The following is a 19,876-nucleotide window of genomic DNA, read 5'->3' as shown; positions in this document are numbered from 1 at the left end:
CGCCCACACAAACATTTCAAGGTTAAGTACAGCTTTAACTGAACTTGAAGTTGACATCTCCACTGTCAGTGCCAGTTGGCGGTACTGCTCAGGTGAATTAAAGGGTTCGATGTTCAACTTGAAGTTGGATCATCCATGATCCACCTAGGCACCGTCTCCACGGATAATGTATATAAAAGCTAGAGCACTTGAGTACAACTCCATCCGAGTATGTGGGCTCCTTCACCTTCCGAACAATCCCTTCAAATGTTAAATTCCCAGACTGAAAAAGTGAGTCTGCCAATGGTGATAAGTGATGTGGATGTCGCCACAATATCGAATGAATATCACCAAGCGCTTCTTCTGACCTGCTGATATTTTTTCGATGATCAGCGGGGCTGGCATTGGCGCGGCAGAGTTTTCCAAGTCCTGACGAATCGCTGCGATCACCCAAGATTCTGGAAATTGGAAGCTTTGAATCTTACTACTGAAAAAATGGGATTGTCTTAAGCAGAAACAAGCATTTAAGATTCAACAACATGGAGACTCTATCACCGGTTATCTCCGTTACAACTTGAAGGTCAAGGCATTTTACAGTTTACTGAAAATTGGACCTTTTGCTCCTTGTTAAGGAGTTGAATCGCGCGTTTGACTTTCCCCCCGAAAAATCATATCGGTAGGGCATCCCGAGGCCCACTGAACTAACCTGAAAGAAGACAAATGTCCCGGCTCCTGAATGCATATTCACCTATGGCATCGCAGCAGTTGGGAATTGTGCACTCTTATTGAGTCCACTATTCTGAGGTTGTCTCCCATTCGTCAAATTATGTCGATCATCTTGAATGTGCACCCAAAAACGTGAAAATTCTCTTGTGCAAGCTGCGAAGAATGTTCTCCATTTTGCACGCTAAATACTCTCATTGAGACTTTCCAAGTTTCATGTCTGGCCCACGGTAGGACTCGCACTTTCTCCTTTCTAAATCGATCCTGGATCCAGTCAGGTAAAAAGACCACGGGCGCATCATCTTACCTAGTATCTTCTCTGTGCACATGAAATGATCAACCTCTGTCATTATGACAGTGGAGCAATATTATGTAGACTGTGTTTTCAGCCGCGCCTGATATTCTACGGCTGATAGAATCATGGAGAACACCCGTTCAGCAAAATCTTCCGAATGAAATTTCCGAAATTCAAGCATTTTACTGAGCTAGTGGCTGAGATTAGTTTTGTTTACCCCACTATTAAAGGGGCCGCGGAGGCAAACCAAGTGGGAATAGGTTCTGTAGTCGAATCTTAGTGATCAATAGAACAGGAAATCGTGTCAATCTTCCCGCGTTAAAATCCTTTTCGAGGGGTCTAGCTTTGCCCTGAATATGGAAAACATGTGGGACTGACCAAAAAGCTAGCTTCTGAGCCTTCAGGGGTGGATTTTATAAAGCATAGACCAAGAAAGTTCAGGTATCAGAAATATCTGTTAAAAGGCCACTGGTGCCAATTCCCGGAACAAGGTGCCCCAATGCTACCAACTGGGTCAATTTTCTGGCTTAGACGTGCAAGCAGTGTTGGTCGCCATGTCAAGTCTAATGTCAAGTTTGGTTGTGCAATGGCTGTTACGAAATGAGTCGTCGTCTCATGAAAATCACGCTATTCAACCTCGAAAATATGACACTGCTCAATCTGTCGCGGCCAATTCGGCTAACTCGGCAGCGGGCTCTTGGATCATTGATCCATTGCCTGCCCTTCAACGGCGTGGTCTAATCGCGATCGGTGCTTTAGCATTCATTTCACTCATTTCAACGTTCTCTTTGTTATGTTTCTTCACCTACCGTTTCATCTTCTGGAAAAAGTATTATAAGCGATACATCGGATATAACCAATATGTCGTCTTGATGTACAATCTGGCTCTGGCCGACTTCATTCAAGGCCTTGGATTCATCGTTAGTATCCGATGGATCAGTCAGAATTCTATTCATGCAGAAGACCCCGCATGCTTCCTTCAAGGAATCTGGCTGCAGATCGGAGATCCGATGAGTGGTATGTTTGTGCTAGCTATTGCCTTGCACACATTTATGCATGTTAGCTTGGGTCGCCAAATGAGTCACCGGGTGTTTGTTTCGATCGTTGTCGGGCTCTGGGTTTTTGGCGTGGTCCTTGTTATCATTCCCATTGCGATTTATGGGCAACACGTCTGGATGCCGTCCGTGGCATGGGTATGTCATTTCCGTCTTTGCACCTAGGCTGCCAGTCACTAACATGTTTATTTTCATTTGATAGTGTTGGATGACCACACAGCACCCTACCCTTCGCCTCTTCACTCATTACATTTGGATCTTCGCCGCCCAATTCTTCAACGTTGTCCTCTACGCCATCATGTTCGTTCAGCTGCGACGCAAAATATCACAGTCGAAGATTCTGGGAGCCAGTTACACAGAGAGCCTCAAGCGTCTCAATCGAGTCGTCTCTTATATGGTGCTATACCCGATTGTATACATCTTATTGACACTCCCTTTATCCGCTGGTCGAATGGCCTCAGTGAGCGGAACATCACCAAGTGTCACATACTTTTGTGTCGCTGGTGCCATGATGACTCTTTCCGGCTTCTGTGACGTGCTCCAATATACTTTGACACGCAAGAGTATTGTACTGGAGTCAGAGACTCGCTCGAAGGACGTCTCTCGCGATAAATCAAAACAAGGCTATGGCAATATTTATTCCAACAAATCGGAGGACAAGGGTCATTTTACCACTGTCTGTGCTGCCCAGAAAGGGAATAGTTCCACCGAAGCGATCGTTTATGGGGAAGAGGTTGAACTCACCACTGTGGATCAAGTATTCCAACACACAACGATCACGGTCACACATGAGCCTGCATTTTACCCAGGCTAGTCAAATTTCGCCATCTCTTTAGATTTTTTCTATACGTGAGAGCCTTCCATTTATAAAAGGCAACTCTTTTACCATGTCTTCTTCATGTCTATAACATCTTTAATCCTGACGATACCCTATTTCTTTCTATTTTTTTCACACTTTCAGCTACGTTTTCTCTTCTACTGATACGAACAATCTATTTTCCTCCATTTTTTGCCTTTCTGCGGAGAGCTCTCAATGTTATCCATGTTAAAAATTATCAAAGAATTCAACTATACGATGTTCTGTATCAGATTGATTCATCGAGGCATATTTTGAGTCGGAGCATGTAGAACATCATGATGCGAGCGAGGAGTTCAAACAAGGCTTCTCCACTGTGGAGATCCCAATCTTGCGAATGTACATTAGTGGCTCCAAACCGTACGCATTTTTGTCTTTAACTGAAACAACAGTAATCTGCCCAAACTTCAAGCTATGTACCCTTTATGCCCAAGCTGGAATCGGATTTGCCATCCCGAAGAGATGTTTGGGATCCCAAAGAGCTTTGAGTAAACGCAGCCTCGGCAAATTAGCAGCCGACCACCAAGCAGCAGGGCCCTCATCTCCATAGGCATAGTTCACATAGATATGCGGGCTCGAGAATCCACTAGTAGCTTGCAGCTTTGAACGCATAGAGAGGGTGAGATTGGCACTCGCATCCTCCAGTTCTGGGCTGAGGAAGACATTCAAATGGAGCCAGAACGCCCTAATATCTCGCCATGGATATGAAGTGCTACAGGAGGATACTTGGAGCGCGCGACTGTTGCTGTATCGCTGGAAAACTGACTGGCCAATATAAGTTGTAGGATTTGCCTGACTGAATTCAACCAAGTCGGCAAAAACAGCTTGAAGAGTCGGGATGTCCGTCTCGCCGATTCCAAGAGTGCCACCGCTGAGAGGTGCACCGGTTGTGCACTCGCCATTTTCTAATCCTTGATACAGTTCTGGTGCCGTCAAAACAGAAATTGAGCTAGTAAGAGGACTCAAAGCCTCTACAGCATCGAGGTATGGCTGCGCCTCTGATTGTGGCCCAAAGTAATAATAGTTCAATAGAATCTCAGAGGTTTGGCTGGTTTGATTGTATGAGAGACCCAATGTAATAGCCAGTTCATCGGGAAGATCCTCATCAAATGATTTGTAAAGCTCAAACACTGAGCTATTATCTGCGCCAGCAAAGATGAAGCTGCCTTGGACCGTGTTGCCATCGTTGATCTGGTTCTGCAGCTCAAATGTTGCTGACAAGATGATCCCAAAATTCGCGCCGGCGCCACGAGTCGCCCAGAAAAGCCATGGGTGAGACGTTGAAGAGGCAGTCACCAGGTTTCCAGCTGCTGTGACCAAGCGAACGGATTTGAGTGAGTCAACACCCAGGCCTAGAACCCCTGTCCCGATTCCAATACCACCACCCAGTGTCGCTCCAATCATACCCACGCATTCTTCGTTTCCATGTGCTAGGTTGCGTAAGGCAAGAGTCAGCGCAAAAAACCACAAAGGATCGTCATTATCCAAGATACTCACGAACTGCCAGGCCAGCATCATACAGCGGCTGAATCAAATCTCCAATCAAGACTCCAGCCCCAACCGTAAGTTCATTCCTTCCCACGTCGATAGAGACGGTATTGAAACTGGAAAGATTAATGTCGATTCCAGATATATTAGCATACCCTATTCCAGCTCCATGACCTCCATTTGTTGCCAAAAACGAGATCCCATTTGCACTTGCGATCTTCACGATTTCCTGCACGTCGTTCTCTGTAGCGGGTTTGATCGCCCCAATCCATGTGGGTGCATCCCAGCTCGTCCATCGTGCAGTGACAACGCTGGAGAAGTTTGAATCAGTCGAAGAGGCGATTTCAACGCCCGGGGAAAGATATGGACCGAATAAGTTCTCGATGCTGATATTTTGAGTTGGGTACGGATAGCGTGCTGCGCTAGCAGATATTATGAGGCACGCGGCCACTGTTGTTTCCAGTAGTCTATACGTCATTTAGATATTTCGTCTGAATTAGAATCTCGTACGTAGAATGGATTAATGCTGAGGTCGGAATGAGTTGAAAATTAGATTCGTGACTTATGAACCTGCGATGCATAACCATCATCTCTTCTTCTCGTTAAGCGACCTTGATCTTACGTGCCAAATATGCTTTCCAAGAGAGTACCTCGCACTCGGAGTTGATGTGTATTTATCCTCCGGATTATTGAGAATATTCTAAGCTCATTGCAGATTTTGGTATTGTCCTTAGAGAAAAACTTGAAGGTTGCATTCGGGTTAACTTCGAAACTTTTACAACTCCGATGAGCCGGATGAAGCACCATGAAGCTTATATTGGGGGTCATTTTTAGCTAGAAGGCCGATTTCGGTCATTCCAGAGGAAGCTTGGGGTCAAATCATGCTGTTTCCATAGGCCACTGACGGACCTCGAAATCATCAAATAATGTGTACTATTTTTTGCACGTAGAAGCTATAATGTTACCGTGCTAGGGCGAGGCTGGGATTCCTATTCTCGGATAATACCAATGATATTCTATTATATTCTGTTGAGCTGATGCTACCTACAGATTATTCTCGCGGTTTTAATGCAGAATTTAAGCCCGAGCAAGGAATGATTTGATCCTGAATGCCTGTAAAAATCGAAGGACATAGGCGGGTTGAAAAGCTTTGAAGTCAAACTTGGAATATAACCCCCCCCAAAAAAAAGAAACATTAAAAAGGATCAGAACTGTATGCACAGTCCAGACAGACTCCATACAAATGCTTGAAAAGCCAGCGGGTAAAAAAAAAGAAAATGACAAGAGTGGGATTTGAACCCACGCCTACAAACGTAGATCAGGAAACGGGATTACCGTAAGAGTCAAGGTGGACCTTAACCTGACGCCTTAGACCAACTCGGCCATCTTGCCAATTGATGGAAGGTAACTCAAATCTTGGCTATATGATAGACAAATTAAAGGAAAAGTGTGACAATCTCGATACCAATATGTATTTTATTTTCTCAATTTCCTATTTAGGACTGAACTCAGGCGGCGCTTTTTTGATCAGATTATGTCAAAGAGCACTTGAGATATCAAAGCCTACGGGCCCTTTTACAGCATGTAGTACTTGAGCCTGGGTATACGCTTATACGTAAACGGTCAACCTTGGAAGTTGGGTTGAGAAAAAGTAGGCAGAAGAACTTGAAATACTGTTCAATTAAAGAGACAGAATTTAATTCTATTGAATTGATATACAATCATGAATTTCCATGCAAAATCTGGAAGCGAAAATCCTATGGTCTACTGAAGAAATCCTATTGTTCTCGAAGTATCCACAAAAAAGTTGATCGCCATGGTCGCGATGTCCTGTATTTTGGAGTCGAATCGTTGACGGAGTTGTCGGACTGAGCAACTCCTTAGGTCCCAAAGTCCGCCCGACAAATTTATTGTGCGACGAGGATAAAATTTTGCAAATCGTTCAAATATTTAGCTTGTGGATCCACACAAGTCGGGCTATACAATCTCCGGGAATCTTTCACATGATGACTTGAACGTAGACTGGTCCCTGAATATAGGAGTTGATGTACTCCGAATCAGATCTCCAAGTCCGCGACATAGACAGGAAGATACGCACGGGCCATCCACATGTTGAGATAAACAAGAAGACAAACATAGCAAACCATTTCAACGCATCAAACAAACGAAACAAACAAACCAAACAGTCGTAATGGCATTTTCCAATGACGCGCTCTCACCAATTAACTGAGAAAGCACAGAACTTCAAGTTGAACCTTTTTGTCTAGTTTAATGATTTATGTAGTTGTGCTCTCTTGAAAGGTATTATGTATTCAAATCCTGCTACTTATCTGTGTTCCTTGATCTTTTTCTAAGTAGGCTTATCACATTATTGTTCAATCTCCTCAGAGTCACTAGGCGATTCCTTGGGTGCCCTCCGTTCCTTGTATAGATATTGCAGACAGAGAGCCAAGACAAGAACCCACGCAGCTCCCGAGAGTGAAGCAATAGCAACAAGAGCTTGTTTGTATGCGGGCGCATCTTCCGTGCGGAAAATTTGTGATCCGGAAATTCCGGACAGGTTGGCAGCCATGATGATGAACCTTCATATTGAGATTAGAATCGCTTCATAAAAGATCAACAGGGATTTAAGATTCCATTCTACTTACGCCATAGCAACGCTTCGTTGCTGCGGGGTTTTGCATTTTACCGAAAGCCAGCTAACGTTCAGGAAACTACCATGGTGGTTAGTCACATCGCCATGGACTCTTTCATTGTGTAAGCCAACGGAAAAACTTACTGAACACTTGCGTATGAAATTCCAGCCGCAGTGAGGGTGCCATATTTATGCCATTTGTCAGAATAGTCCGGGAGGGTGTTCAAACAAGAGTAGCCGATGGCATTCCATGTTATAGACAATAACACGAAAGGTCCACGTCGATTGAATTTGTCACTATTTGAGGTTGTGTCAGATAAGTCAAGCGTGAAGCTATGGGGCTCACAGCCCTGGAGGTATTGATTCAAAGCTTACCTGAGCAAAGACATGAGCAGAGCCCAGACAATTGCACACCAGATATAAACAGATGCCATGGCATTCGCTTTGATAGTGCCGAATCCAAAAGACTTAATCAACGTAGGCGCATATTGGCCAAAACCTTGCACCGCAGACATTGACACCAAAGTAATCAAGCCATGTTGCCAAAGAGTCAGGCTTCGTAGAGTCTGAGTAATATCCGACCTAGTGATCTGGATTTTGCCTTTGGCTTTCTTGGGGTCATCAATAAGAACACGATTCCGCAGAATCTCCGCTTCTCGGTCAGTGTAGTAGGACCAGCGACCACCAGTAATTTTTGAAAGCAGAGGCCGACCGTCACCGACGCGAGGTGGAAGGAGCAGTAAGAATAAAAGGCCTGCAAAAATGGAGATCAAGCCCTCAACTGCAAAATATCACGAGTGTTAGATCAGAATCATACAATTCATAGTTGCAGGAGTCATCTTACTAAGGAAAATCCATTGCCATCCTTTGAGTCCACATTTCCCGGATAGTTTGAGGATCCCTGAAGCCATCAAACTCGAAGTTGCAGAAGAGATCATTTGTCCAATATAGAAGTAGGTAAAGCGAGTGCTCGTTTCGTCGGTCTTGTACCATGTCGAGATGTAGTAGAGTGCGCCTAGAAAGATAATTTGTTAGTCTTGTGTATCGGGGGTAGAATCATTTGAAGTAGCAACCCACCTGGAATGAACCCAGATTCACACAAGCCCAGAAGAATGCGAGTAACCAGATACCCGGCATAGTTTGTAATGAAGGCTTGGAAGGTTGCGACCAGTCCCCAAGCGAATATTTGGATCGATAACCATCTTTGAGGTCCAATCTATATCAACAGAAGGAGGAAATCCTCCGATCAGCCTCATTTCCTTTGTTATATTCTTTCTTGAGTTTTGATCCAAATAAATTGAGCTCACCTTCTGGAGAAAAATATTTGAGGGCAGCTCAAGAATCACAATTCCGGCAGACAGCAATTGTGTTCCAACATTAATTTGATTCGTCGTGATACCAACGTCGGTAGTTATAGTTGTCGTTAAGACATTGGAGATATTGCCTCGATCAATTTGTAAAGCAAAGAAAGCAAGAGCTACCACAGGAAGGAGGGAGAAGTCGACCCTATCACAAAATCACGTTAGTGGAAATTCCAGATTGAAGAGACAGATGCGGCAGACATACTTCAGACGAGCTAACTTCTCTTCACTAGCGGTCCAATCCGCGACAAGCTCTGATTTAAAAACATCATCAATCGTGCCATCGGGCCTCGTAGTCCATTTTTCTATCGGACCAGCCTTCTCATTGACTGGTATATCCTTTTGTGAACTGACACTTAAATCGTGTCCAACCGCCATCTTGAGGAGAATTTCAAGAAACGCGGAGTACTTTTACAAAAAAAGCCTTGAATTTCGAGATTTCATTGCAAAAAGATAAAAATTAGCAAGCAGTACTTATACTGACTTGTACTATGATGCCATCGCAGTTTATCTTGACGTTATTTCCATTAACGGGTTAGACTGCCGACGCGCAAGTGTAGGCGCAAGCCCAGACCTCCAGGGCTTAAATTGGGCCCCACGAGTTTCGTGACCACTCGTACATATTAAGTACCAGTTGAATATGAATGGCGGTCAATGGTAGGAAAAGAATTACGCTGCTTGGCTGTGGCTTGACGCGACTCGGAATCGTCCCATCTTCGCTTCGGAATGCCCGTTTCCCCTATAGTTTCCGAATATTGAATCGCATCTACTGCCTGATACTCCCAGCCAGATTTATTCAGCACTGTGTTCATCCCGAGCCAACTCTATAGGGTGGCAGACATGGTGCTAGTGGTATGAACTCAGAATAGATTGTATATCAAAATTTGAAAGTCCGAGTCGTTATTTCAACAATATAATGGTAGGTAGCAATTGCTCAGCTTATGATTATTAGATTCAGGCATTTTAAAGTCTTCCACGTGGTCAATACCGAAGCTCAAGGTAGATACAAATAGAACATGAACTCATGCTCAAGTGCTGTGAACAGTCGTCAAGACTCGGAGCATTCGAAACCAAGACCCACATCCCACGGTATGCATAAATTTTGATTTCATAGAATCTTTCATATTACCTCTCCTTTGATCCAATTGAGGAGGTTTGAAACATTGAAGCGAGATGAAAACCCAAGGTTTATGTAACGGGGGGACATATGCACATATAGCAACATTCTGAACGGGATGGCGTGCTTATCAACAACGTGAACACAAGACGAAATTTGCCCCGCAAGAAAGTGGCGTGAAAGGATTTGGCGGTATTAGTCTACTCCCTACTAAATACGAAATCTCGACATTACACTTTAAATTTGACGCCTGTGATCCAATAACGTCCAAGTTTACCGATGTCGTGATTTTGAGGCGTATGTACTCAATCGACAGGGCTGCGTCCCCTGTTATATCGCCCATAATTGACTTCCACAATCAGGATAAGTGGAGCCTTACTTTTCAACGCCTGGCAAGATAATCTCGGCATGGAATTTGAATTGAAAAAAGACAAAATCATAGCACTGTTGGCCCACGTGTTCTTATAACTCGGATATTCCGAGCTTGAAACCTGAATGCAGACAGGAATGCATCACCCAATGAATTTTGCAAGCTGATTCCACTCCTTATCCTCTTTTAATGCTTTGAGGTCCTCCTCAGGCAAGCATATCATGATAGGGTAGGCACCATCCTCGGGTTCCTGAGTCCGGAATGAGCCTGGAATCGGCGCCGTATTCGGGTGGCGATAGAAGCGACATGGCCCCAACGGTCCCCAAGACCCCCCTGGGTCTCTCAAGCTTCGACATGTTGGTGAAACCAATGTCGGTGTTTGAATCATGGCTTCCAGTATACAGTAACTTTGCACGGGCCTCGGGGGATTTTCGTGAGATGAAAGTAGCGAAACTGCGAACAGCCCAGGGTGTGGCAGCTTCCATCAGATCTGTGCGTAGTATTTGCGCAAGCTGGGTAATATTTAACTCGATAACCTGAGCCAAAGAGAGCCGGGTGATGCATGGAGAGATCTGGGCGCCGATATAGGACGAAGGGATACCGAGCGCAATACGAGTATTGATCGCGCGTGAGCATTTGGACTCAGTGTCAGGTGGCATACCGCGTGCAATACGCAGGGCACAGAGTCGTTTCCAATAAAATGCACTCAGTATATCATCCGAGGAGATTTGTACGTCTTTGCCGAGCTGATTGTCGCGGGCTCGTTTGACGAGCTTGTTTAGTGACTCCACAGGCATGAGGAAGTAACACCAGATGGGCTGACTGGCCGGCATGACAAAAGCCGGCTTACTTGAGGAGAGTAAGTGGGGATAATCTTTCACGGGCTCACCTTCAGGAATTAATGGTATGAGCTGACTCCTATCCCGATTTGCTTGCTCTAAATCGACTGATTCAAGCTCACGCCCGCTAAGCAAATCGAAAAACATCTTCAAGAACTGAAAATCTGCGGTTCCATCCATGATTGTGTGGTGTGCCGCAAGGGTCAGAATGAGACCACCGCAAATGAAGTTGGCCTGGAGGGCAACAACAGGGGCGGGTCCAGTGAGACCATGCGGCATAGGAAGTGCTGGCCAGGGACAGAGCTCTTTACCATCCAACATTCGTGCAGGATTTTTGGCAACCAAAAGCTCTTCCATAGATGCAATACTATCATCACAAATATTGACATGCACTCTTTCCTTGCGCATATTCTCTGGCCAAGGAAGAACTGTCCGAAGACCCGATTCCTTCGTCCCAACTTGACATCCGAATAAGGGAATGCGGGCAACCAAATCATCAAATGTCTTTTGAAGCATCGAAACAATGGAATGATTGTCCACATCAAGCGGAAGCTGAAAACCATACAATAGCATGGTATATGCGTTCAGTACGGGGAATTGCCCCATGATATCCGCCTCCGCATAGGATAGAGGGCGTGTGGCGTGGAAATTTCCCATAGTCGTACTAACTTAAGGCTAGGTGAAATTTTGTGCTCAATGCTGACTCAATCAATTTTCTAGAAGACTCAGTTTTATGATGACTGAACATGGATAAAAAATGTCCACTTGAAGCCCCGAAGCTGTCTATTTTACTCTAGAATGAGTGCACATGTGTCTAGGCAATGTGACCGGAGTCGTATAGGAAGGGTCATTTGAACTCCGCTTCACTCTCCGCGATGTCGTACATAGGTTCCGGAACATGCAGGGATAAGTCAAATCAAAGAATACCAAAAATCTGGAGCAGCACAAAAAATACTTCAATTCGTATGTGTGGAGACTCAAAATACTAGACGCCAAGGCTTGAGCTGATCCAAGTATGGATGACCTATGTTGGACGAATAATGAAAACTGGAGCTTTCAAAATACCGCCAGAAATGCATAAAAGTTTGGTACTATCGATCAAAATAAACACGTGCGAGACTGTTTATGCCCTGCATATCCCTTAATAATCTTAGAATATGCTGCACTCCAACCTCATTAGAAGGAGAAAGATTGCCGACCCGGTTCATCAGATAGTCAGCAGCACATGCGAGTGGGTCAGGTAGGAATGGATGGCCCTTAAAGCAACTAAATGAAGGCACCTGCTTTGCAAGTCGTACCATTTCCCTAGCAGCGGCAGCTGCACGGCGCTCATGTACAGCCGTTGTACCCGGTTGCTCGACAGTTCGCCAAGAAGAGCCACCACATGCATTTTCTGCTATGTGGCCGAGTTTTATGATCGCACTATGGACCAATGTATGAGAAAGCAATATCAAAGGGCTGCTATCAGCATGTATCGGTAGTGTGGTGCTCAGAATCTGCATGCGCTGCTCTACTGCAGCCACAAGTCGTTTTTGACGGGTCCAGAAATCATCCCCATTCATATTTACAGGCTGCCTTTTCGTGTCGCAGAATCTCCGATGTGCCATGCAACGCCCGTGGAGTGTCATCAAAATAATAATTTCCGCAAATGGTGATAATGGGAGTCCCTTTTGTGATACTGATGATACTGACATAGCTTCCTCGAGGAAGCTCGTGCGTATATGCTGGTTGTTTTGGAAGTTGGCCTCAGGCGAGGGCAGGCGTGTGCAAATCTGCAAGATTATGAATGTTATCTTAGCTCTGACCTTGCATAAAAGTTTACATCAACTAACAGGATGCATCTACTAACCATTTCCTCAGATAGGGTAAGAGGATAGTCATTGCGAGAGCAGAGAAATCGATCCAAACAAAATGCCAACCAGAATAGTCGTCTCTGCTCCTCCACAACCGAGAAGCTTTCCTTGAAACTCTGCTCCTTTACCAAAGTGATTTGAGATACTTGGAAGCTAAATTCATCCGGCTTAGATGCATCAATCTCAAACAGTCGTGCCATTAGCACCAAGCGGAAACAGCGGCCTGCTGTCAGCATAGCCTGATGCTCATTCACACGCAAGAGTTCGTAAAATGCGACTAGCAACCATGCTTGAATATGCTCGATAGGAATTATTTCATCATGATTGAATGTCATTTTATGATCTTCCAAAAGTCGATACGTCTCGGCATACAGCTCATTGCAGAACCGGCATCCGGGTGCAGACATCGCGGCTGCGATTGTGCGCATCGCTGAGCGAAGACATGTCCTCGCAGCCCCAGGATTTTCTTGGTCTGCCCATGAAAGGAAGGTTTGTGGATATATTATTGGTAGTGCTGGATGGACGCGGTCAAAGTAAACTTGGTCCAAGTCGGCCCTTATATGATCTGTAACAGTAGTTCCCATCATGATGTTGACGGAATTGCTCATTGATTCGAATTTGTGCAGGTTCAGCTGGTTATGATCTTCCAGCACGATATTTGATGGTTTTCGCTGTAATCCTGAGTTACAAACATCGATTTGTGAGCTGAGCTCCTCCGGGTGCCAGCTACCTGTCCAGTCTGCCCAGCTACTAAGACTCAAGGGTGCCGGTTCCAATGCCGCAGATGATGTATAACACATTCCAATACCCGATGATGGGGGACATATGATATCCAGATCTGCCTCAGTAAGCTCCCCAGTCTCAATTTCAACTGGATGTGTTGCTTGCTGTCGGTCATTATGTTCGGGAGTTATTACCCCGGATTTTGATAGCCCCTTATCCGTTTCATAGGCTAGTTGCTGGCTTAATTGCCACTGAAGTGATGCTAAAGAAACATTGAAATCGATTTTAGTTTTTAATCACAGTGTAAATAACAGGTAGCCTCGGATACCTCCAGACCTCAAGCTGGACCCCAGGACCTGAGCTATCGAAGCAGAATTGCTGAAGAGTGTTAAATATTCAACATACCAATCTGGGACCTCATTGCGTTAAGCTGTCCTTTTTTGGGACCTCTGTGCTGCTTCTTGTCTAGAATAACACATACAGCTCCTATCTCCGTGCAAAATCCACATCTAGGTCGCGCACGGTCACAACGCGCCTTGCGTCTCCGACATTCCTCGCATGCATAACCGGGCTGCTGGCGTCGTCCTTTATCGGTCATATTCGAAATAACAGCCCAAGTGTTGAATCAGTAGGGAGTTTAAGATGGTGAATACAGGATTTCCTCACTCTCTGAACGAAAGTACGTTACTTTGAAAATAACTCACAACATCGGATGTGGCAGGTCAGAGCATCCCCATTGCGTTATCCCATCAAAACAATGAACCGAAAATATGAATTCGAACACCTTGATTAACCCAATTAAGATGGAACTAACCACGGATACGATGAAATTGGTCAGAATCAACATTTTTGAACACGACAGTTCCATCACGACCAATAATTAGCTTTAGACGGCCACTTTGCACCATAACACTAATTTTCACGCGTGGATTTTTGAGTCAACTCGGAAAGAATACTTGATAAACTTTATGGTTACTATTTGAGAAATGAAACTCTTTTTAAATCATCAGGAAGCGTGAGGCTTAAGCCACGTGAGCCCAAAATTCTACTAATAGGTACTCGGCGTCATCAACGTACAGCAGATTTGAAATACTTGGTGGGACAATGCGGCGCAGCAAGAAGCTTGAGCAAGCCTGGAAAGTTTTCACAACATTTGAAAGTACCCTAGTACGATGCAGAGAATTCATTGGCCTTTATAGGCTATACACAGCTCACCTAGAACATCTGAAGGAGTCGGAATTGTATGGCAGGTCCTCAGATTAATATTTCATACTTGGAGGCTCTAGCGACTCGGAATACATTCTCACATTTGATGACATGAAAGATTCAGGACAACCATCTCACAGTGTCTTGCACTTAGGTCTGAACCAGTAGTATGGACTTTTGGTCTGATCTAAGCAATAGAATACACCTATGATTCAAGAGACGCATAGATGCCTCAGCGTCAATAAGCTCAGACTAAATCTGACTCACGGTGACCAGCCCACCACTCGGTTGATTTCACTTTTTTGCTTCTTTTTCCCCATTCAGTTTTATACAAAATTCAGTTTTGGCATTCGGTGAGAATAGACCAAGCTGGAGACCATGGGGCAAATATGAAACACCTATCGGTGCATTTCCTTTTGCATAGACCAATTTTGAGCTGAGCTTAGGCCATCCTCCTTCTGTGAGCCATCGAGTCCCACCAAAATAGACAGAAATGCCATAGCATTCTTAACCGCCTCGTATGACCACAGCGACTTTTGCCTCAAACCTATCCACATTGGGTAGGATTAACATCCCTGTAATTTCTGTGCATGGTCGGCAAGAGTGATCGTCGAATTTCTTCTTTGTGGACGATCTATGACTCTGGCCCTTCCTCTTGTTCAACATCCAGCTGAACATTTGAACATCGAAAAACAATATTAACACTTCCTATTGTTGGACAGAAGGGAGCCCACACGTACAACTCAAATTCAAATAATCAGCTATTGAGGATATTGATTCAAAACCTCGCGTTGAGCCCCTTATGAAAATCTCAATAATTGGCGGTAGGATAATGGCGTTATAACAGCACTAGATCTCATCCACCGGGGTCTGCGTGTGAGAGTCTACGACCGCGCGGCCAGTTGGCGAGAGACCGGTGCTGCCTTTGCGTTTACGAGCGTATCGCGAGGGGTATGCAACAAATAAACCCAAAGATTCTCGAGTCACTCGGGTGAGTAGCGCATAGAAACCCCGAAGAGTCGATCCGTTACTGGGATGGTTTCCACCCGCGAACAAAAGAGGGCCAAAGTGAGACGGCAGTGATGCTCGAGCTTCCTGAAAAGAACATGGCATATTGGGAAACTTATCAATGACTTTATGATTTCACAGGGCAAAATAGTAAAAAGCAAGGAGGAGTTCCAAGTTTTGAGTGTAGAACTAGAAGGATTTGGAGTTTTGATGTGAGAGCGGCGGTGGATGAGGCTCACGGGCAATATGAGAAACTGTCATGAGACATACGTATAATATGATTTTTAGTGGAGATACTCACAGTTGTCCGAAATTTAGTATCATTATGGGATTATAATTACATAGAATGGATGTTTGCTAGTTTCATGTTGGACGAATGCCAAGTCTATTTAAAATCTCCGTAGAAGACGGCGATAAAGGGGGGCGATTCTAACCTTGGAACATCGGAGAGTCAAGACCCCCTATCTTCAGATTTGCTAACCATTATCCTCTAATTGATGACAGTTGAAGATCTCAAGAACACAGAAATCCAGATTCAACAACGAACATCCATTATCCAAAGTGCAGAACTCCAAGTATCCAACACAGCATACATAACTTGAAATTACAATATAATATTCAAGTTTCTTCATATAGGCTTCTTTTGGGGGCATAGTGGCTTGGCAAGTCTTGATAATTTGTCTAAAATCAACTCATCCATCATCAGTGGAGGTTTCCAGTGTTGCTTACGATCTCGTGAGCTGGTAAAGCATATGACCTCTTTCAATAGGAGTATGATCGGAGTGGCTTCCGGACTTTCATTTGTTCAACCTTATATAAGAAATTAGGATATTGAAAATTCAAAGCTGGGAATCCTCGTTATCGAACATCAACATTCAAGACTCCAGTCCTTTTTCACACTATTGAAGATTCCCAATGGCTCCCGTATCGATTCCGAAATCTTGCTCTGTACTTATTGTAGGCGGCGGTCCCGGTGGCTCCTATGCGGCATCTGCTCTAGCTCGTGAAGGGGTTGATATTGTGATCATGGAAGCAGAACACTTCCCACGATACCACATCGGCGAGTCTATGCTGGCGTCCATCAGACACTTCTTGCGCTTCATCAATTTGGAGAAGACGTTCGATGCGTATGGTTTCAGTAGAAAGGTGAGATTCAGCAAATCGCCTTGGAATGAACAATTTGAGTTTAATGATAACATGCGTCTTTAGAACGGTGCGGCTTTCAAGTTGAACAACAAGCGAGCAGGGTACACTGACTTTCTTGCTGCCAATGGACCCAACGGGTACTCATGGAATGTCATCCGGTCCGAGTCAGACAAACTGATGTTGGATCATGCTGAGAAGGAGGGTGCGCTTGCTTTCCATGGAACGAAGGTTGATTCGGTAGAATTTGAGTCTGTTGATAACTTCCACAACGATAACTTCCACAGTGACAATCTCCACGCTACTAATGGAGTTGCCAACCCGGGACGCGCTATCTCAGCAGCCTGGTCGCGCAAAGAAGACGGAACCAGTGGTACAATAAAATTCGATTTTCTCATTGATGCGAGTGGTCGCAATGGTCTCCTATCAACCAAGTATTTGAAAAACCGCAAGTTCAACCAGGCTCTAAAGAATCAAGCCAATTGGGGTTATTGGAGAGGCGCGAAAACTTACGCACCAGGCACTCCACAACGAGGTTCGCCGTTTTTTGAGGCGCTGAAAGATCAAAGTGGATGGTGCTGGGCCATTCCACTGCACGATGGCACGTTGTCTGTTGGTGTTGTCATGCGTCACGATCTATCTCTTGAGCGCAAAATCGCGCTTGGCTCACCAGGGACGATTGAGTTTTACAAGCATTGCTTGATGCTGGCACCAGAAATCCACGAGAGACTAGCACAAGCTGTTCTCGTCTCCGATGTCAAGGCAGCTTCGGACTGGTCTTATAGTGCCTCGGCTTATGCTGGGCCAAACTTTCGGTTGGTCGGTGATGCTGGGTGCTTCATCGATCCATATTTCAGTTCCGGTGTACACCTTGCGTTGTCGAGTGCGCTTTCTGCTGCTATGACAGTACAGGCTGTACGCAGAGGGGAAGCTAGCGAATATGAAGGAGCCAAATGGCATTCAGCCAAGACAGCAGAGGGCTACTCCAGGTTTTTGCTAGTTGTTATGACAGCCTTGAAGCAAATCCGCAAGGGGGAAGAACCTGTTCTTAGTGATTTTGATGAAGATGGCTTTGACAGGGCCTTTTCTTTCTTCAAGCCGAGTAAGTACAGCTGCCACACAAGGATGGATGTTTTCCAGAACTCATAACTCATAACTTCCTAGTTATCCAAGGCCATGCTGACGCCGATGTGAGCGGTAGGCTCACACAAGATTTGGTCTCCAAATCGGTCGATTTCTGCTTCAATGCCTTTGTCGAAGTATCTCCAGAAGCTCGTCAGGCTGTTCTGGATAAGCTCGAAAGAGTCAAATCTGACCATAATATCGAGACTAAAGAAGACCTCGAGAAGTTGACCGAAGGAGAGCTGTCAACTCTGCGGACTATTCGTGCCCGTCAGATGATGCGCAGCGAAGATGCAATGAACATCAATACCTTTGCAACCGATATCATCGAGGGCTTCGTGCCTCGATTGGTAACTGGACACCTGGGTCTTGACAAAGTCACAGCTAATAGCCGAATCACAGCTCCACTAGATACTGAGACTTTGTTTGAGAAAGGTCTTTCGGGTCATGCGGCTTTGCTGGAGGATCTGACATCTTAGGTACCTAGATGTAAATCCGATAAATCCGACTATTAATTTTTGAGCTTACAATGCACGTGTCAGTGCAAGTTAAGTTCACCCGTTCAATGTTGAATGCTCAATTGCTCCATGAATATGAACTGAAGATTTGTGCCCACTGGCAGGGGCTGGTGCTATTTATTTTTAGGTCATCTATATCAACACACAATATTTCCAAAGTTGCACTCTAAATTCAAGTTTGATTATGTCTTTTCCATATCCAAGAATTTCACGCCAAGGTGATACTATACAAAGCAGTGCATCTGGGCATAGATTAGTAGATAGATTTGACGAGCCTAGGTACTAATATTTGGCTTAGTACTAGCCTCAAGTTCTTCTGCAAGCTCGCCAATCCAATCATTGATACAGTTTTGGCACAGGCAAAAACTACAGAGACTCCACATGGCCTTATAACTGCTGCTCAAAATCCGCTGGCACTTGCGGCTGGTATTCGGAATGTACTGTCACCTAATGCTGACAAGGCTAGATCACTCACTATGCCTGAGTCACCAATGGAGTGGCTTGATATCCCCTTTAACAGCAAGGGCAGGTCAAAAAAAGTCAGACCGTGATAAAAGATGGTATATTATTGATACTATTGAGGCTGGTCAGACTGCAAGAGTACGTGATCTACTACGGGATGTCCGTATACTTGCTGCTAGACTCTCTCAAGCAGATCCTTTAGCTTTTGGTCTGCTTGATTGCAAAAGCTTCAATCCAATAAAGCGTCAGAACTATGCTGGTTCTGCCCCTTCCCCTGAGTTTGGCCTGACTGTTAGCTCATCATTTATCAACCATTTGCCACCCTTATATAAACCTTCTCTGAGTGGGGGGAACTATACCCAGTTTCAGCTTGTTTTTCGAATTCCAGATAGCATGAAGGCCCTTCAGTCACTACGAGAACTCCTTCTTAATCAGGATATACACATATCATTATCACAGAAGATACGGATCGCGCGTGAGCTGGTGAAGGCAGTCAACTATGTACACACATTCGACTTTGTACACAAGAATATACGGCCTGAGTCTGTCCTGTGCTTTGAAGACACATCACGAAGCCATGCCTTTTTGGTTGGGTTCGACGCCTTCCGTGCAGCAAGTTCTGACACAATGATGGGCGGTGATATGAGCTGGGATCGTAATGTTTATCGTCACCCGTCCAGCCAGGGTAGGGATCCGACTGAGAGATACTGCATGCAGCACGATATCTACAGCCTTGGGATCTGTCTCCTTGAGATTGGTCTTTGGGAGTCATTTCTCGAATATACAGATGATGAAGAATTCACCAGCCCCCCCTAAGCCCAAATTCGGCAAATACTACCACAATTTCCAGGCATAGCTCAGGAGCCAAGGAGCGCCTCCATCTTTTAAGGTTATGGCTTTCAAGCTCAAGGAATACTTGATCGAGCAGGCTCGTACAAAGCTAGCACCACGTATGGGGGACAAATATAGGAAAGTAGCGATATTGTGCTTGACGTGTTTAGGTGCCGATAACGAAAGTTTTGCGGGAATGGAAGAGGGGGCGAACGACGATCTTGTTGCGATGCAAGTCATCGAGAAAGTGATGAAGTCTATCGATGAAATACATGTATGAGATGGAGGGACG

The 19,876-nt window shown here is 45.0% G+C and overlaps 8 protein-coding genes across 8 annotated transcripts; 3 read left to right on the top strand and 5 right to left on the bottom strand.

Annotated features, from left to right (window-relative positions):
* Nucleotides 1–1,551: 1,551 nt before the first annotated feature.
* N7483_012421 (uncharacterized protein) lies at nucleotides 1,552–2,866 on the top strand (the record flags this gene model as incomplete). Its single annotated transcript, XM_057095848.1, has 2 exons — nucleotides 1,552–2,190; nucleotides 2,255–2,866. The coding sequence occupies 2 exons, from the start codon at nucleotides 1,552–1,554 to the stop codon at nucleotides 2,864–2,866; spliced, it is 1,251 nt and encodes a 416-aa protein (XP_056941819.1).
* A 465-nt stretch (nucleotides 2,867–3,331) lies between these two features.
* On the bottom strand, nucleotides 3,332–4,874 carry N7483_012420 (FAD-binding oxidoreductase; the record flags this gene model as incomplete). The annotated part of the gene is made up of 2 exons (XM_057095847.1): nucleotides 3,332–4,338; nucleotides 4,406–4,874. The coding sequence occupies 2 exons, from the start codon at nucleotides 4,872–4,874 to the stop codon at nucleotides 3,332–3,334; spliced, it is 1,476 nt and encodes a 491-aa protein (XP_056941818.1).
* A 1,890-nt stretch (nucleotides 4,875–6,764) lies between these two features.
* Nucleotides 6,765–8,770, bottom strand: N7483_012419 (major facilitator superfamily domain-containing protein; the record flags this gene model as incomplete). The annotated part of the gene is made up of 8 exons (XM_057095846.1): nucleotides 6,765–6,978; nucleotides 7,045–7,110; nucleotides 7,176–7,328; nucleotides 7,407–7,812; nucleotides 7,876–8,046; nucleotides 8,109–8,247; nucleotides 8,339–8,537; nucleotides 8,598–8,770. The coding sequence occupies 8 exons, from the start codon at nucleotides 8,768–8,770 to the stop codon at nucleotides 6,765–6,767; spliced, it is 1,521 nt and encodes a 506-aa protein (XP_056941817.1).
* Nucleotides 8,771–10,085: 1,315 nt separating this feature from the next.
* N7483_012418 (uncharacterized protein) lies at nucleotides 10,086–11,375 on the bottom strand (the record flags this gene model as incomplete). The annotated part of the gene is made up of 1 exon (XM_057095845.1): nucleotides 10,086–11,375. One exon carries the CDS (start codon nucleotides 11,373–11,375, stop codon nucleotides 10,086–10,088), a length of 1,290 nt encoding a protein of 429 aa, XP_056941816.1.
* A 434-nt stretch (nucleotides 11,376–11,809) lies between these two features.
* N7483_012417 (uncharacterized protein) lies at nucleotides 11,810–13,892 on the bottom strand (the record flags this gene model as incomplete). The annotated part of the gene is made up of 3 exons (XM_057095844.1): nucleotides 11,810–12,490; nucleotides 12,568–13,458; nucleotides 13,776–13,892. 3 exons carry the CDS (start codon nucleotides 13,890–13,892, stop codon nucleotides 11,810–11,812), a joined length of 1,689 nt encoding a protein of 562 aa, XP_056941815.1.
* Nucleotides 13,893–15,349: 1,457 nt separating this feature from the next.
* Nucleotides 15,350–15,613, bottom strand: N7483_012416 (uncharacterized protein; the record flags this gene model as incomplete). The annotated part of the gene is made up of 1 exon (XM_057095843.1): nucleotides 15,350–15,613. The coding sequence occupies one exon, from the start codon at nucleotides 15,611–15,613 to the stop codon at nucleotides 15,350–15,352; it is 264 nt and encodes an 87-aa protein (XP_056941814.1).
* An 810-nt stretch (nucleotides 15,614–16,423) lies between these two features.
* On the top strand, nucleotides 16,424–18,252 carry N7483_012415 (NAD(P)/FAD-dependent oxidoreductase; the record flags this gene model as incomplete). The annotated part of the gene is made up of 3 exons (XM_057095842.1): nucleotides 16,424–16,654; nucleotides 16,718–17,753; nucleotides 17,816–18,252. The coding sequence occupies 3 exons, from the start codon at nucleotides 16,424–16,426 to the stop codon at nucleotides 18,250–18,252; spliced, it is 1,704 nt and encodes a 567-aa protein (XP_056941813.1).
* Nucleotides 18,253–19,146: 894 nt separating this feature from the next.
* Nucleotides 19,147–19,569, top strand: N7483_012414 (uncharacterized protein; the record flags this gene model as incomplete). The annotated part of the gene is made up of 1 exon (XM_057095841.1): nucleotides 19,147–19,569. The coding sequence occupies one exon, from the start codon at nucleotides 19,147–19,149 to the stop codon at nucleotides 19,567–19,569; it is 423 nt and encodes a 140-aa protein (XP_056941812.1).
* Nucleotides 19,570–19,876: the final 307 nt, after the last annotated feature.

The sequence above is a fragment of the Penicillium malachiteum genome (assembly GCF_028827825.1).
Source record: "Penicillium malachiteum strain IBT 17515 chromosome Unknown utg000005l:1.0-9002435.0:326005.0-9005861.0, whole genome shotgun sequence".
In the NCBI taxonomy this organism is placed as follows: Eukaryota; Fungi; Ascomycota; class Eurotiomycetes; order Eurotiales; family Aspergillaceae; genus Penicillium; species Penicillium malachiteum.
This window is presented reverse-complemented; position numbering and strand designations above follow the sequence as displayed.